The sequence below is a fragment of the Pteronotus mesoamericanus genome, unplaced genomic scaffold (assembly GCF_021234165.1).
Source record: "Pteronotus mesoamericanus isolate MK-2021 breed Mesoamerican mustached bat unplaced genomic scaffold, CSHL_Meso_final contig_58, whole genome shotgun sequence".
Taxonomy (NCBI): domain Eukaryota; kingdom Metazoa; phylum Chordata; class Mammalia; order Chiroptera; family Mormoopidae; genus Pteronotus; species Pteronotus mesoamericanus.
In genome coordinates, this window is record NW_026555205.1 from 476,670 (window position 1) to 494,925 (window position 18,256).

The 18,256-nt window shown below is 36.7% G+C and overlaps 1 protein-coding gene and 1 pseudogene across 1 annotated transcript in view; both read left to right on the forward strand.

Annotated features, from left to right (window-relative positions):
• IL13RA2 (interleukin 13 receptor subunit alpha 2) overlaps positions 1–18,256 on the forward strand; it is a 36,760-nt gene that overhangs the window by 10,716 nt on the left and 7,788 nt on the right. Inside the window, exons 2-5 of the mRNA XM_054580407.1 lie at positions 10,422–10,548; positions 12,310–12,461; positions 13,976–14,129; positions 14,663–14,783. Coding sequence (XP_054436382.1) covers positions 10,455–10,548; positions 12,310–12,461; positions 13,976–14,129; positions 14,663–14,783 — 521 coding nt within the window. The 5' untranslated portion in view covers positions 10,422–10,454. The remainder of the gene's footprint in view (positions 1–10,421; positions 10,549–12,309; positions 12,462–13,975; positions 14,130–14,662; positions 14,784–18,256) is intronic.
• On the forward strand, positions 15,971–16,958 carry LOC129076172 (60S ribosomal protein L5-like; annotated as a pseudogene).

Consider the following 18,256-nt stretch of genomic DNA (forward strand, 5'->3'; position numbering starts at 1 on the left):
CTCTATATTGAAGGGTCCTAGATCTCAATCCCTGGTCTTCCTTTTTTTTCTTTTATTTTTTAATCTCATTTCTACTATACCCTAAGGAGCTTCAATTGATCCTGTGGCTTTAAATGCTATCTATATGCTGATGATGGGCAAATATATATCCACGGCTCTGGTCTTTCCCCTAATCACCAGAGTCAAATATCTAACTACCTATTAATCTTTTCTCCTTGGATGTTTAGTCAGGCAGCTAATACTGAACCATCCAAACTGAACTCTCATCCATCATCTCTGGGCCATATAAATAATTATCCACTTGCCCGTGACAAAAAATAGAGGCATCATCCTCTGATAGTCCACACTCAGTCTTTCAGTAAATCTTATCAGCATCTCCACTGCTATCATCTTGGTCCAAATCACCTCCACCTCTATCCTGGATTACTGCTTCTTCCTTCTCCTTCTAATTGAGTAGCCTTTTAAAATGTAAGTTACATCATGTCACTCAGCTCACAACTCACAACTGTCTAATTGCTTCTCATTTTACTAAAAGTAAATGGTAAAATAAGTAGGCATGTGGCTTACCCTGTGCCTATGAGATCATCTAAACTTTTCTGTTTCCTATTGTACTGGTCTTGCTGTTTCTAAGACTACTAAACTGCTTCTCACCTCAGGGCTTGTGAAAGTGCTATTCTTTCTATCTGGAAAATTCTTCCCCTGTATTTTTACCTGGCTCATTCCCTCACTTCACTGAGGTCCTTTATGCCTCTTTCTCAGAAAGGCATTCCCTGGCCACCTTATCTAAAATGAGTCCCATTACTTTCTTTCATATTCTCCTGCTTTATTTTTCTTTATAGAACTTATAATTGTCTGATATGTTTGTCTGTTTCTCTCATCAAAAAATTAATTCCAAGAGGGCAGGTTCTTTGTCTTGTTCACTGCTGTACCCCTCGTGCCTGGAACAGTGCCTGGCATGTAGTAAGTTTCCAAAATTAATTTTTGAATAATGAATACTGGATAGAAATATTTACATGCTTTTGTTAGTATTCTTTTCCATAACTGATAGTACTATATATGATATAATACCACATTTCCATGTATTTATAATCTATATCTTATGGACATGAAAGAATATACTAGTAGAATAGCCTTGAAGCAATATAAAAGCTGAATTTCTTTTCTTTTTTTTTTACATTTTGTATTCTGTTCTGATTTAGTATGGAGGCAGTGAGGCACATTCTCTTTTTTACTTTCAAAGTTGTTACATGAAGTGCATGTTTTGGGTACACAGTGTTTGCTTGCTAACAAGTATTTGAGAGCATCTGGGAGTGGGGAGAAGGTTGTTGATCATAAAAAATTGTTTTGCTAGTTCCAGAGCAGTGGAGACTGGAGACTTTCAAGATACTGTGTTGCTTTCCAGCTGTGACTGCATTTGAATAGAATGTAAGGCACACATAATTATTTATTAATAATTTGACCTGTGTTAAGAAATTAATGACCTTAGGGGATTTTTTATTTTTAAAAATATTTTATTTATTATTAGAGAGAGGAGAAGGGAGGGAAGGGACAAAGAGAGGGAGAGAAACATTCATGTGTGAGAGAAACATCGATTGGTTGCCTCTCTCAAGATCTTAAACGGGGACCTTGAGACCCAGGCTTGTGCTCTGACTGAGAATTAACCAGCTGAACTTTTGGTTTGCAGTGAGATACTCAATTCACTCAGCCATACCTGTCAGGGCAACATGGGGGGATTTTTTAAAGGGCTGTAAAAGCCTGTTGCTGATATGTTGGATGACATTATAAACTAAGAAAACTCTCATCTGCTCAGGTTAGAAACAGATTCTGAAATGCATAAAATGCTTTGTGAATTAACACTGTCAACCTGGCAGTTACTATAGCAGTTCAAAACTGAATTCTCTAGCTTTGATGTTGCTTCAGGAAATTTGTTAACTGGATGAATTCGGGATGTCATACAGGAAAACATCTAAAAAAAGAATTAGAGAATAAGATGACTACTTATGTCTTGAAAGAAGTATTGAACACATTTCATAAATATCGATGAAAATATTAGCATGTAATGTTGGCAGGGACACAAATATAACCATGTTATACAAAATAGGATGTTAAAGTGATATCTGTTTAAAAGAGATCCTACCAGTATTCCATTTGTCTACAGTGGTTTCTATCATTCAATATATTCCTAACTTCTTTGTGTATTTTGGTGGCTAATGGCTTACACCACTTGGTTCATGGTGAGCATGATGAATCTATTTAATTCAAAGTATTTTTGTGTTTGGAAATACACCGTCATCTTCATCATTGTTTTAAAAAATATTTATTTATTTATTTATTTTTAAAAAGAGGGGAAGGGAGGAGAAACAGAGGGAGGGAAACATTGATGTGGGAGAGAACATCCATTGGTCGTTTCTCATATGCACCCCGACCACAGGGACCAAACCCGAAACCCAGGAACTGAACCGGCAACCTTTCACTTCGTGGAATGTCACCCAACCAATTGAACCACACCAGTCAGGGCAACTTTATCATTCTTTATAAAATACTCTACTGCAAGATATAACATTTGCTACTTATTATCTAAATTAGAATTGACTCACCAGCAGTTCATAGGCTGATTGTACTATTATTGCGTCATGTATTGATCTCAGCATGCTGTTCAACTTTAAGATCTGGCAGGTTCCATAGGTGTTGATTATGATGCTGAGCCATGGTCATTCTCAACGAGGTCTTTATATACATTTGTATATGTTGGATGGTCTCTTTGAAGTCAGATTAGTTATTCAGGAAGCTAGGTCTTTTGAGTCACATCCTGAAACAGTGGATGGATACACAGCAGACTGAAGAAACATAATGATATCCCAGGGATAATTATGTGAGATGAAACTGAGCTTCACTAAAGTAACATTAGTTGAAAGACAGTATTATATGTTAAATGACCAGAGTTTTTAGAATCAGATATAAACATCTTTTCTTGCTCAAGTTTTATGACCTTGAGTAATTTATTTAACCCTTTTGAGCCTCAACCTACTCAGTTACAATAATTAGATAATAGCCCTGGCTGGTATGGCTCAGTGGATTGAGTGCAGGCCTATGAACCAAAGGGTCGCTGGCTTGATTCCCAGTCAGGGGACATGCCTGGGCTGTGGGCCAGGTCCCCAGTAAGGGGTGTGTGAGCAGCAAGTGAGCATTGATGTTTCTCTCCCTCTCTCCCTCCCTTACCCTCTCTAAAAATAAATAAAATCTTTAAAAAAATACTGGGATAATAATAATAGTAACTATAGGCGTGGCTGGTGTGGCTCAGTAGATTGAGCACCAGCCTGCAAACTGAAAGGTCACAGGTTCAATTCGTGGTCAGGGCACATGCCTGGGTTGCAGACCAGGTACCCGTTGGGGACATGTGAGAGGTAGCTGATTGATGTTTCTCTCACACATCAACATTTCTCTCCCTCTCTTCCTCCTTTCCCCTCTGTCTAAAAATAAATAAATAAAAATCTAAAAAATAATAACTATCAGTGTTGATGAAACTTAAACGAGCTGTCCATATCAAGCTACTGGCACAGAGATTGACACCTGGTAAGAGTGTAATATACTATAGGCCCTATTTTCATTATTTTCTAAATCCCTGGCAAACTTAGTGCTAGAACTCAGATTAGGTCAGATCAGTGCCTTCTCATGTAAGGTCATATAAATTTATCATTTCACCCACAGACAACATTTAAGCCTTTGTAATCACACTACATTTTTTTTTATCCTCAAGTTCTACTTCTTTATTTTCCCATTTTCCTTTTCCTTAAGCCCTATTCCAAACTCTTTGGCTGATATTTTTTGATATTTTAAATAACATGAATGGAAAGTGTCAACCTTTCTAACACTGACTTTTTAATTCCCCAAAATAACCTAAATTTAAAAAAAAACCTAAAAGAAGTATAAATAATATGCTCATACTTCTTTTAAGTGTTTTTAAAAAATTTTAAAAGACTTTATTTATTTATTTTTAGAGAGAGGAGAAGGGAGGGAGAAAGATAAGGAGAGAAACATGAATGTGCAAGAGAAACATCGATAGCTTGCCTCTCACAGTGCCCCGATTGAGGACCAAATCTGCAACCCAGGCATGTGCCCTGACTGAGAATCAAACTGTCAACCTTTCGGTTTGCAGTATGACATCCAATCAAGCCACACCGGTCAGGGCTAGGTGATTTTTTTAGAAGCCACTTCAATAACATTGAAAAGGTCCACTCCTCATTTTCTAACACATAATTATTTGTCTCTGTGACTTTGTTACTCCTTTCATAAACAAAACAAAAACGTGTGGTCATTTCTGGTACGTTGGAAGAATCTTTGTTTTTCCTTTGTCAAGGTAGAAGAGAAACTTTTCTACGAAATCATATTATGTGGGTGACTAGATTATTAGCCTTACAACATTTTTCTTTCCCTTTCTTTTTTTAACTTCCCTTTCAGTAAAGATTATACCAGCTGTGGGATCTTGTATGAGCCACATCACTCCTTTAAACCCCCATTTTACTGATTGTAAATATGCAATACCAACATTACACCCCTGAAGATTTCAGTAAATGCAACAAATTAAAAAATAAAGAAATGTAAAAAATTATTTTTTATTAGGACAAAGAGCACTAAAGGCAGATAATGGAACAACAAGGTGGTAGAAGTTGGAGTTTAATTATTAGGTGCCTAGTTATCAACTGTCAGGTTAATTCTGCTGAATTAGTAAGGGGCAAATGAGTAGGTTGGAACAAGTTATTTTCAAGTTTTTGTTTAGTAGCTAGGAGCTCAGAAGCAAACCCCTTCCAAGCATATAGAACAATTTATTATTTTCATTGCACTTTCACATATATTATCTCGTTTAATCTTCAACACAAATCTCCCGGGCTGTGTTGATAACCTTAGTTTTATAGTTAGGAATTGAATTACAATTTTCCTCTAAGCACATTAATGGTTGAGACAAGGCTGAAATTCAGGTTGATACTTATAACATTGTGCCTTTTATTATAACAAGTTCTTTAGATGTATATCTGTTAGTTTATCCAAATATTGATGAGTCCTGTAAACTTTATAACACCTTGCTGTGATTCTAAATTTGCTTTAGTTGGCTTTTAGCCACACCTATAACCTCACCTATCTTGTGACTTGTGGAGTCTGTATCTAGGCCACTGGCTGTTTTTGGATCACCTATCTAATTTTTTTCAGTGTTCTTGATTCTCAGACAGGAAGGGAACTACTAGAGGTTATATTTAATGTCTCTACAATAGAGAGGAGAAAAAAAGAGGGCCTGTGATAATTGCCTATGATAACCTATTTCTTGAGAAATCATACTATTGGTAAGTACCTGGAGTTTCTCCAGTAATGCAAGGATTATCTCAGCCAACTCTTAGAAGGCAATTATGCAGCATGGCTTTGAAGAGGTAGGGAAGTAAGGCTGAAAACAGGAAATAGCTTTAGGCTTGCCATTCCAAAGGAGTGTCTGTCTCAGTGGGAAAATGTCTAAGCAATAGTATTAGGTGAAACTGAGTGAGTAGAAACCGGAAGCTGCTTTCCATATTGATCTCAGGTATGGAAAATGCCTAGTATAGTGGTTGTCTTCAAGGGCTCTGGCAGGAGACTATCTGGATTCAAATCTAAATTTCACCATTTATGTATGGTCTGTGTGACTTGTAGGAAATTGTTCAATTTCTCTATGTCTCAGCTTCTGGTCTTTATTTTTTTAAAAAGATTTTATTTATTTATTTTTAGAGAGGGGAAGGGAGGGAGAGAAACATCAATGTGTGGTTGCCTCTCACACACCCCCTACTGGGGACCTGGCCTGCCACCCAGGCATGTGCCCCACACTGGGAATTGAACCAGCAACCCTTTGGTTCACGGGCTGGTGTTCAATCCACTGAGCCACACCAGCCAAGGCTCAGCTTCTGGTCTTTAAAATGGGAATAAAAAGAGTATATATACCCAAGGTTGACTGTGGGTATTACATGAGATAATGTGTATTAAGTGCTTAGTGCAGGGCAGTACTTGTGAGGCAGGAGATAGTCAGGAAGCAGGAAACTCCAGAGGTGCCCCAGGGCTAAGATAAAGAACATGGATGAAGGGCAGAGACCCTTTTCTAAGACTGGTAGTTCCTGCTTTCTGGAAAAGCATTGAATCCTAGTGAATCAGGAGTGCACCTGTGCAGAAGATGCTACCTGACTCCTGCTATAATAAATTAGCATTATGGAGGGACCCACCCTAGAGGAAGAAAAGTCCTCTAGACCCTTAGTTCGGAGCTGCTGCTGCTGCTGCTGTTAGGCTCTTCTAGGCTCTTCTCTGATCTGCTCTGCTCTGCTCAGATCAGAGTTAGCCTGCTCCCATGTTCTGTGTGGCTTAATAAATCTGCTTTTTCTCGCTTTCTGCTATAAACTCTGTGTGTTTGGTTCAATTTTTTGTCCACAATCACCAAGAACCTGGTTACCTGTGCCCACCTGGGACACTTGGGCTGCTGTGAATGATGAATAAGTAGTAGGAAGTATTATTATTATTGCAGATATTATGGCTGTTGTCACTTGCACCTTGTATATTAGACAAGGTTTAGCTGGAATAGTGTCTGGCATAAAATATGTGCTTAGTGAAACTTTATTGAATTATTACTCTGCCAAAAATGTCATGATGATGAAGTTTTGTTGTGGGTTGATGGTTTGGTTGGTGACAATAAGTTGAGGAAGGTTGGAGGAGAAGTTTCTGGTTAAATAGGTACAGGACAGATGCTGCATAATAAAATTTTTTTGCGAGTCAGAGGAAAGAGCTCAAGAGAGTATTTTACGGTTCTAGATCTGCCACCAGTAAGTTGTGTGAGTTTGGACAACTCACTTTCATTTCTGGGTATTTCCTCATTTTCAAAAATAAAGAGTTAGACCAGGCAAGTGTTTGTTAACTGTGGGTGGGGGTGGGGAGTGCATCACAAACTGTTTTAAATCTTATATATCTGCATTTCCACTCCCCATCTTACCTTTGTCCTTATATCTTTCCCTCTACACCTTTCTTGTGAAAACTCCATCCTTTTTGGTAACCATATAAAGAATATAGTGCTGGCCAGGTGGCTCAGTCAGTTGACTCATCGTGCCATACACCAAAATGCTGTGGGTTCTATCCCTGGTCCAGGGCATATACCTAGGTTGTGGGTTTGATGCCTAATTAGGGTGTGTATGGGAGGCAACTGATAGGTGTTTTTCTCTCATATAGATGTTAATCTCTCTCTCCCCCTCCTTTCTTTTCTTTACAAAATAATAAACATATCCTGGGGTGAGAATTAAAAAAATATATAAAGCACCTCATTGCATTAGTGACAGTTCGGTAACCCAGAAGCCAAGGAAATAATTGCCTTTGTGTTCATTTGGATAAGAAAGTCTAGATGGGAGTCTAGGTATAATTCAGGAACTTCTTTCATGGGTTTACAGATAAGTCAGGAAGTTGGCTATCCCATTGCCTGCTTTTGCTTAAATACATTGGGCTGATCCAGGAAATACCACTTGATAGCTTCAGTGAAACTTCAGTAGCTTATAAATAGAATAAAAGCAAGTGATTTTTAACTCTTTACTTAACGTTTATGATATCCATGACATAGGGGTATAAAATATCTAAGGATAGATTGCTAGGGGAAAGAGAACTTGAAGATCTGTCTGTAAGCATTTTAAGGGAACCCTGATTGTCTTAGTCTTTATAGGTAATATTAATGGATTTCTGTTTGTCAGACCCATTGCCTTGGGTCCAAAAGTGACTAGTGTGTTTATCTCAATCTATGAGAGCAGTTCTATGGAAGATCTGTGATCTTATTTTGACTAAACCTGTCCATTACTTACAGATGCTTTAGAAGGCAGCAATGGTCTGACCAGTGTGTGGGGAGGAATTCAGAAGAGAGATTTATTGGACCTCAGTAAGAGAAATCGCATCCTCATATAATTTCATGAGGCATACAAAATAGCATGATGTTGATTCAGTGCAGTTAGCTAATTGAAGGAAGACAAATATTGGAGCCCCAGAGGACAAGCTTTCATAATCCTGAGTCAAATGTACGGGATCCAGCGTTGCAGGGCGGAAGTGCATTGGACTGGGAATCATATCTCTGTCCTCTCCTAGCTTTGTCACTAACTAACTGTGTAATCTTGGACAAGTCTGAGTTTTATTTTCAATATATAAAGAAGAATTGGATGACCATTGTCTCCAGTATACTAGCTGCCTCTAACAGTTTGATCCTAAGATTCTGTTATGTAGCAATTGATGGCTACCAACATTAGAATATTACAGATTGACCAGGTAAGATAAAGAGAGTGAAACAGGGAAAGAGGGTCTGTATGCTCAATTAATTTACATAGAAGAAAAGAAAGGTTGTCTCTGAATGTTGGGTAAGTGACCTTTAATCCTTAACTTCCTGTGAAATTGTTGGTTCCAGGATTAAAGATTCAAAGACAAGCATAGAACTTTGACTAAGTAGTGAATTTTCTTTGAAAGGAGAGTGTTTTTTTAAAATTTTATTTATTTACTTATTGATTTTTTAATTTATTTTTTATTGTTGTTCTATTACAGTTGTACTAATTTCCCCCCCTTTGCTCTCCTCTGCCTAGCCCACCACCTTCTTCCATAGTCTATTTCCACACCATTGTCCATGTATTTTTAACTGAATTTATTGGGATGACTTTGGTTAATAAAATTGTATAGGTAATATCATCTCATATTATATTGTGTGTTCACTACCCTAAGTCATTTATCCCCCCTTTACTCTCTTCCATCTCCCCCAATCCCATTTCCTTCTGGTATTCACCATACCATTGTCTGTGTCTATGAAGGCTTTTTTTTTTTTTGGTTTAATCCCTCCAACTTTTTCACCCAACCCCCCAACCATCTTCCCCTTTGACAGCTGTCAGTCTGTTCTCTACCTATGAGTCTGTTTCCATTTTGTTTATTTATTTTGCTTATTAAATTCCACAAATGAGTGAAATCATATGGTTTTTGTCTTTCTCTGACTGGCTTATTTTACTTAGCATAATGCTCTCCAGGTCCAGCCATGCTGTCACAAAAGGTAAGATTTCCTTCATTTTTATGGCTGAGTAGTAGTCCATTATGTAAATGTACCACTGCTTTTTTGTTTACCTGTCCACTGATGGGCACTTGGGCTGCTTCCAAATCTTGGCTATTGTAAATAACACTTCAATGAACATAAGGATGCTTATATATTCTTTTGAGTTAGTGTTTCAGGTTTCTTTGGATATATTCCCAGAAGTGGGATTGCTGGGTCAAAAAGTAATTCCATCGTCAATTTTTTAAGGAAGTTCTGTACTCTTTTCCACAGTGGCTGCACCAGTCTGCATTCCCACCTACAATGCACTAGGGTTCTTTTTCCTCCACATCCTTGCCAGCACTTGTTTGTTGATTTATTGATGATAACTATTCTGACAAGTGTGAGGTGACTTCACAACTCTCATTGTGCAAGGAGATTGTTTTTTTCTTTTTTATTGAGCAAGTATGTGGAGAAATGAATCCTTTAAATTTTTATTGTAAAACTAGTATTCTTTAAGGATAAAAAGAGGATTATATTGTATTCTGTGGCAGTGAAGTGCTATTTTAAGAAAGGGCTAAAAAGTTCAGATTTTCCCCTAGAAAGGCTATTCTTGCTGTACGTGGTAGAGAATGGTTTGGAGTCAGGAAACACTAGATAAGGAGATCCTTCATGAAAAGATCCTCAATTTAGGAAGTGGTAGTGATAATTGAGAGATTAGATGGGAGGTTTCTGGTTTGGGCATCTAAGAAGATGATGATGCCATTTACCCACACAGAAAACACAGGGAAGAGTGAAACAGATAAGAGAGTAGAAGATGATGATTTAAGATTTGTGAAGAAATGGAACAAAGTTCTGAGTTATCTGAGGTTTGGTGTAGGTTCTGAGCATTCTTAGTAGTCAGAGAACTTTCAAATACTTTTTATTTCAGAAAGGAGTGTATTTATCTGCATGTTTTCTTCATTGCTAGGGTAGAGGAGTGCTATGGAGACTAATGATGTCATAATCCCCTGCTGTAAACCAGTAAGAACACGCTGGTGGGTCTGGCTCAGTCTTTAGGGTGAAGGATATTTAAGTCATCCCATCCTGGCCACAGCTACATGATGTTTACAAAAGTGTGGGGGTGGGGTGGTGGTGGTGAAGGGATACTGCTTTTTGGTTTTGTTTTGCTTTGTTTTTACTTTTAGGAGAAGCATGAGACTATAATCCTCCCTTTCAAATTATATTGGTTCCAGACTTGACTCTTTCTTTGTTCATGGTTCAGTGGGGCACAATTTTCCTGTCTTAGTAGAAAGCACACAGAGAGTTCCCTAATGTATTTTTAATTACATTTAGTCATTTGGTTATTTTAAGTAAGATCAAGTTAAAATGTTGTATTTTTTTTTAGAGTGGACATTTCAAGGTATTAAATTTTAGAGAGATGGCTTTCATTCATTTGGATATCAGATGCCTATATGCCATTGTTATTTACACAGCATTTGGCTCTACTTTGTCTTCAAACGCTGAGATTAAAGGTAAACCAACAATGGGGTAGTTTGAAAATTAGGGATATTAACTGTGTTTTCAACTTGACCTAAAATAAAGTACATGACAAGTAGATGGATTATTATTGGAAGTAATTCAGGAAATCCATACACAAAAGATATGTTCATATTAGTCAGTACCATGTATAAGGTAACTGATGATAACTAACATCTTTTGGGATAAAATACAAACTAAAAGACCCTTTCTAAATATTTTCTATACTCCTCTCTAATGAATATGTTAATTATCTGAAACATCACAGCCTGATACCCAACTAACTGAAATTTTCCTTAATTACTATCCTCAACTTTTAAGACAATTAGATAAATAAAAATACAGAGATTTAACATAAAATTTAAAATTAATTACATAATTATTAAATTATGTCTCATGAACTCTTCTTATAACTGAAGGTAATTAGAACAATGCACTTGACAAAAATGTCTAACCATAAAAGTTGAAACAACAAGATTGTCATTTCTTCCCCAATGGAGACCTTCTTTACCGATACATGAGGATCCTACATCAAATTATTATTTGTGCCACAATTTCTTTCTGTGGGTTCTTTTACCCTCATATTAGTAAGTGTTATAAAGTATTAAATGAACAACAGGGCAGAAATGAGAGGAAATTGTCGGGAGGAAGGCAACGTGAGGGTTGTAGTATAGTACTACTAGCTTTGCTAGTAGGAAAGTTTATAGAATATTTGTTTGTTTTCATTGCTTTTTAAATGATCAGATGGAGGAGCCATTGCCTCCTACTGCCTCTTTGCCCAGAATAAAAGAGGCTGTTTCCTGATGTCACTCTATTCAGCTGCCTGCCACTTCTTGAATCCTTCCAAAGAGTGGCTCTGGTTTGCCATACTGTAGGGATGGCTCTGAACTTTAGTTTACTAGGATTTAATTAACCAGACTAGACCAAGCCGATCTGCTTGATCCCCTGATTCTTAAGGCCTTTAGCCATAGTAATTATATTTTATATTTTCTATCCCTTTTTTTGTGTGTGCTATGATATTATATGGATATGGTAAACACTGAATTAAGACTGTTTGGTTCCTGCTATTAGAGAGATTTGTAATAGAGTGTAATAGAGTGTTCCCACACTAGACTAAATTATGATCTGTATGACCACAGAGATAACTCCATGTGAATTTCTTGTTTCTGTGAAAACTTAGTACCTCACTAGGCAAAGTCACATTTTGCATATGTGATTTCTTAAAAAGGGGATAACTATATAGCAGTAATCCAATTTTTTAACTGCTTTATTTAGATGTGATTTACATAGCAAAAAACTGCTTTTAAAGTGTACTGTTCAGTGGTTTTAAAAAATTCACAAGGTTGTATAACACCCACCAGTATCAAATTCTAGAATATTTGCATCACCCCAAAAAGAAACCCCATATCCATTCAGTAGTCAGGTCTCATTCTCTTCTTCCCCCAGCCCGTGGCAACCACTAGTGTTTTCTGTCTCAGTGGATTTGCCTAGTCTGGATCTTTTATGTAAATGGAACCATGCAATATGTGGTCTTTTGTACTGGCTTATTTCATCTGTCTTTATGTCTTCATGGTTCTTCATGTTGTGGCATATATCAATACTTCATTCCTTCTTATGGATGAATAATAGTTCATTGTATAAATGTACCACAGTTTATTTATCTATGCATCAGTTGATGGACATATGGAAGTAATCTAGATTTAGTAATTTTTGTCATTATATACAAAACAAGGAAAAATATTTTTATTTTATTTCAGTTAATCCTCCTCAAGATTTTGAGATAGTGGATCCTGGATATTTAGGTTATCTCTATTTGCAATGGCAACCTCCACTGTTTCCGGATAATTGTAAGGAGTGCATAGTAGAGTATGAATTAAAATACCGAAATATTGATAGTGAAAACTGGAAGGTAAGTAATGCATGCAGTTGTGGTATCACAGTGATTATTAGGAGTTTTCTTGTGATTCTTGATGTCAGTGTCCACTCTAATTCCCGTCTCTCCATAGCTATTAGTAGGATAAAACAAGCTGTCATAGCTGCTGCTTTTTCATGTGCTTCTGTCACATCTATTTTTACCCCATCCAGTATGAAGACTACTATTGGAAGTGTAGAAAAAAACAAACAAAACACTTGGTCCCATGGAATATAAACTTGAAGAGTACTTATACATTTTACCATATTTTATAGCTACTTATATACCTGTATTTTGGTCTTATGTATGGTACTAGACTATGGATTTTTTTCTCTGTGGGAATCAAGCCTTACTTATCTTTGTACTCACTCCATGGAACACAGCATGGTTCTCTGCATATATTTTAGTAAATTGGATTAACTATTTACATAGTCAGCAAGCGTGTTCATTCAAAGATTTTTGTTGTACAAGAATTCTGTTACCCTCCTAATTTAGCTAGGTAGTTTCAAGGGGAAATTCTTTTATTTTTTATTATGTTTTATTTTTTAATCCTGATCCAAGGACATGCTCATTGATTCCAGAAAGAGGGGAAAGGAGGGAGAAAGAGAGAGAGAGAAACATCGATGTGAGAAACATTGATTGGTTTTCCTACATGCCCCTGACCAGGGACTGAACCCGCAATTCAGGCACATGCTCTGACTGGGAATAAAACCCGTGACCTTTTGGTTTGCAGAATGACACCCAACTAACTGAGCCACAATGGCCAGGGCTCAAGGAGTAATCCAAATGAAACATTTATTTAGCAACTGTCTGTTCCCAGCACTCTGCTAGGGAACAGGAATACAAGGATAAATGATATATGATTTTAGTCTTCTAGGACGAGGGTCCCCAACCTCTGGGACAAGGACCAGTACTGGTCTGGGCCTGTTAGGAACCAGGCTGCAGAGCAGGAGATGAGCTTGAAAGTAATGTACTTGAATCATCCCGAAATCATCCCCCAACCCTGGTCTGAGGAAAAATTTTCTTCCACAAAACCGGTCCTGGGAGCCAAAAAGGTTGGGGACGCTGCTCTAGGAGCTCACAATTTATTTGACTTTCTTCAGTTAACTCCAATATTTTACTTTATATTATTCCTGAAGAATCCATATGATATTTGAAAGGTGATAAGTCATTTGCCATGTAATATGTGCATGGTATGCAAAAGTTATCTCTTGATTTCAAGTAGGTTATAATGTAAATCCTACCATAGAGCCTTTTTTCTCTTCCATAATTTTTTGGGTTTTTTTTTACTGCTATGTAAGAGTCAAATGATCTCACCAAATGATATGATATACAGAAGTGAGTTCTGCCAGAAATATAACTGAGACATTGATTGTATTGTATAATCATGAGTAATTTCTTAGATATTGGGAACTCTCCAGAGTATTAATGACTTATTAGCTTTATTAATGTGGTTTATGATGCCATCACTGTTTCTAAGCTTGACTTTGTCTCATGTTTTTATCAAACAGACGATCATTACTAAGAATCTACATTACAAAGATGGGTTTGATCTTAACAAAGGTGTTGAAGCAAAGATACATACACTTCTGCAAGGGCAATGCACAAATGGATCCGAAGTTCAGAGTTCATGGTCAGAAGCTACTTATTGGACATCACCTCAAGGTTAAAACAAAGCTTTCCTTTCATATTTAATACTGTTAGAACAATCCATATAGGGAATAAGTCCTTTAGCTCTTATATGTGAGATTGCATGTACAGTTGAGAGTATGGCACAAAAGGAATCCTTTTTAGGAGTGGGTGGCTGGCCTTTTTGAATCCTTTAAATTAGCAAACACATTTGGCAAAACCTAAATCTTGTTAGGTTAATATAGTTTCCAGTTTTGGGGTCATATTAATAAATATGCATGTGAGCATTTGCTCAACTGCTCAGAGCATTCTAGAATTATTAATTTAGTACTTGCATATATGCTTACACTAGTACTTACACTAGTAAATGAGCTCTCAAAGGTTTTTGATTTTGCATGCCCCACTTACAGTGAAGTGATTTTCAACACCTTCTTTTTGGAATATCCTTGATTGTGTTGATTGCTAAATTAAATGGAGAGGTAAAAGGAAATGCAAAAGAATTGTACAGCGATTTCCCAAATGACTCATCACTGTGCCTTTCAAGCATTCACAGTTCATTCATTCCTTAGGAGATTTGGAAACTAAAGTTCAGGATATGAACTGCATATATTATAACTGGCAATATTTACTCTGCTCTTGGAATCTTGGCACGGGTGTTCATTTTGATACCAATTACAACTTGTTTTACTGGTAAGTATTTTTATAATAAGAATCCCATATTAGGGAAATATCTATTAAAATTAATCCATAATATGAGAAATTGTATTTTCACTTAATTAAATCCATTGTATTTTTCAGTGTTGTATTTATGATGAAGTTGTTTATAATTATTTGGGGTTTTAAGGGAGAGGAAATAGGTTTAGGCTGTGGCTCCTGGAAGATACTCTGTGGGTGATGTCAGAATGCAATCACTGTTTTTATACTAGATTAACTTTTGTATTCTTTAGATAGATGGAATTTTAACCTAAAAACATTGGCATGTTTTATATTTTTGCTTTTTAAAAAAGCAAATACTTATTAAAACTGGATCCTTTTTCTGACTTTCCTACCTTTGGTAACCATTACTAGGGCTTTTAAACTTAACAGTCATCTTGAATCTTTTATCTCCTTCATTCCTTAATTGTTTCATGGTAATATTGACCATGTCCTGATACTCCTCTGCTAGGTCATACATCTGTTCTTTACTTCCCATCACTTCGGTAAGAACATTACTTTGGGCTCAGCTCATTTCACACCTAGATGATTGGGATAGCTTCCCAAATGAAGGTTTCTCTGCTTTCAATCCCCCGCTTCTTATTCATACTTATCTCCCCTTCTTATTCACACTGAAGTCAGATTTATCTTCCTATACTGCAATATTCATATGCCATTCTTTCGCTCAAAAATCTCCAGTGGCTACTCATCACCTCCACGATAAAATCCAGACTGCCATTCAGGTCTCTGCCTCACTGTATCACTGTCTTTCCAATGTTACCTCCTACTATCACCACTGTGAAAGTTCCACTTGACTTAGGCCCATGTCTACATTTTTTTCTCACTCATGTTATGCTCTTTTATGCTTTTGGGTGCATTGCTAAATGAAATGCTCTATGGATCTCTCTTTTATCAACTCTTATCCATCCTTCAAGGGTCATCTGGTATTAAATCTCCTTAAATCTTTACTGATCACATCAATTTTTGCTCAGTTTTTCTCTGAAATATTACTTATTGTCCAGATAACATTTAACTTTTTGTCATATATATGCACATATGTTTTGTCTTCTCTCTTAAATTGTTAAGAGATTGGTGGGCATGAACTGTTTCTTCTATTTCTCTTGACTATCTATGCTTTGCCCATAGTGAACTATCACTAAATATTTATTAAATGAATGAAACAAATGATGTACTTATTAAATAATAGAAAAAGTATTTTTCCCTCTGCCAGAGCTGTGCTGGGCCTGCAGGTCTGTGGCAAGCTGAGGACATGGGTCTTTTTTTTGTAGGCCGGGGTTTGTTAAAGTTGTCAAAATTAAGGCCTACTTCAAGAGATACCAAGTGAAATTTAGATGATGATGAGAGAGTAAAACTGATTGCTATGCCTAAAAACACTCATAATCCAGGATAAAAACGAATACAATAAACCTAAATACAGGACAATAGTTCATGTAGCCAACAGAGGTGTCATTTGTCAGATTGCTTATGCCTGTATAGAAGGAGATATGATAGTTTATGCACCTTATGCTCATGAGCACTCCCAAGTATGGTGTGAAGGTCAGCCTGACAGGTTAGGCTGCAGCATATTGTACTGTCCTGCTGCTGGCCCGCAGGCTCTTGAGTAGGTTTGACATGGTCAAGATCTGTGAAGGCCAAGTGGAGATGACTGGAGATGAATACAATGTGGAAAACACTGATTATCAACCTGGTGTCTTTACCTGCTATTTGGGTGCAGGTGTTGCCAGAACTACTACTGGACATAAAGCTGTGGGGGCCCTGGAGGGAGCTGTGGATGGAGGCTTGTCTGTCTCTCATAGTACCAAATGATTCTCTGGGTATGGTTCAGAAAGGAAGAAATTCAGTGCAGAAGTACATCAGAAGCACATCATGGGCCAGAACATTGCAAATTATATGTGTTACCTAATGGGAGAAGATGAAGATGCTTACTAGAAACAATCCTCTCAGTATATAAATAACAGTGTAACTCCAGACACGATGGAGGATCTGTATAAGAAAGCTCATGCTGCTCTATGAGAGAATCCAGTCTGTGAGAAAAACCCTAAGAAACAAGTTTAAAGAAAAAAGAAGTTGAACAGTTTCAAAATGTCTCTTGTCCATAAGAAAGATTATGTATCTCAGATAAAAAAAAGCAAGCTTCCCCAGAGCTCCTAATGGGCTGCTGAGAGCTAATAAACCAAACCACAATTTTTTATGAAGATTTTTCAGATAGAGGCAATAAACTTACTGAACAAGCGAAAAGAAAAGAAAAGAAAAGAAAGGGGAAAAAAAGAAAAAGAAAAAAAAAGAAAAAGAAAAAGCATGAGAGGACAAAGTGTTACTCTTTGTGAGTTTTAGGCCCAAATTGTCATGGCATCTTTCTTTAGAAAATCATAAAGTGATAAGATATACGTTATTAAGTCTTGATAACTTGGATCTAATCTCTGCTCTGACATCATTTCACTAAATGGGTAAGCAATTTCCCTTTTTGGGCGCTCAGTTTCCTCATTTGAAATTGGATGTGCCAGTTTCTAAGGTATAACATTTTGTTCATCAATGCAACAAATATTAAGCAATTATTAAATGCCAGGCTATGTTATACATAAAAAGACAAAAATATGAATAAGAAAAAGCCCCTGCCCTCTTGTACATTGTATTTAATGTTTAACTTAATTTTGTCATCATCTTAGTAAAGCAGTGAAGGATAAATATAGAGAATGCAAAATAAGAGTATCCTGAGGCTTCTCACTGACACAAAGTAAATGTGTGTAAAGTCAGACCTACAAGTCAAGTCTCTAATCAGGTGAACTGACCAAGAGATTATAATTTTACAGACTCTGGCTAAAGTAAATACTTGACATAAAGTGAATTCTATAGAATCCAGATATTTGTACCAGCATCATTGGATTGACCTTATTTCAAAAGGAGAATTTTGGCTGCTTTTATAGATAATGTCACATTTTGCATTGCAAGATTTTCTTTAGGAAAATAAACCAGACATTTGTTGCTTTGGAAGGCAGTAGGGAAATCCCCCTTAATTCCCATTAGCTTTATTACTGGGAAGAGCTTAACTTTCAATATGGCAACATTTCTTGGCTAGGAGGTTGGGAAATTACATATTTACTTGGCAAATATTTCCTCTTTTCCCTTTTCACCCTATTGGTTTTTCTGAGGTTTATCTCTTGATGTGTATTGTGTCCTCAGGGAATTTTCATTTATTTTATTAAATATAACAATATTTTGTAAATCTGTTTTCAATCTGCTTTCTTTAAAGGTAAGTTCTCCAGTACAATATAGACAAGGCAGTATCACTTAGCATAACTGTTGTTGCAAATGACAAAATTTCATTCTTTTTTATTGCTGAATAATATTTTTCTGTCTCTCCACATATGTGTGTGTATGTGTGTGTATGTGTGTATTTACATCTCACATCTTTATCCATTCATCTATATACATGCACATCTAGGTTACTT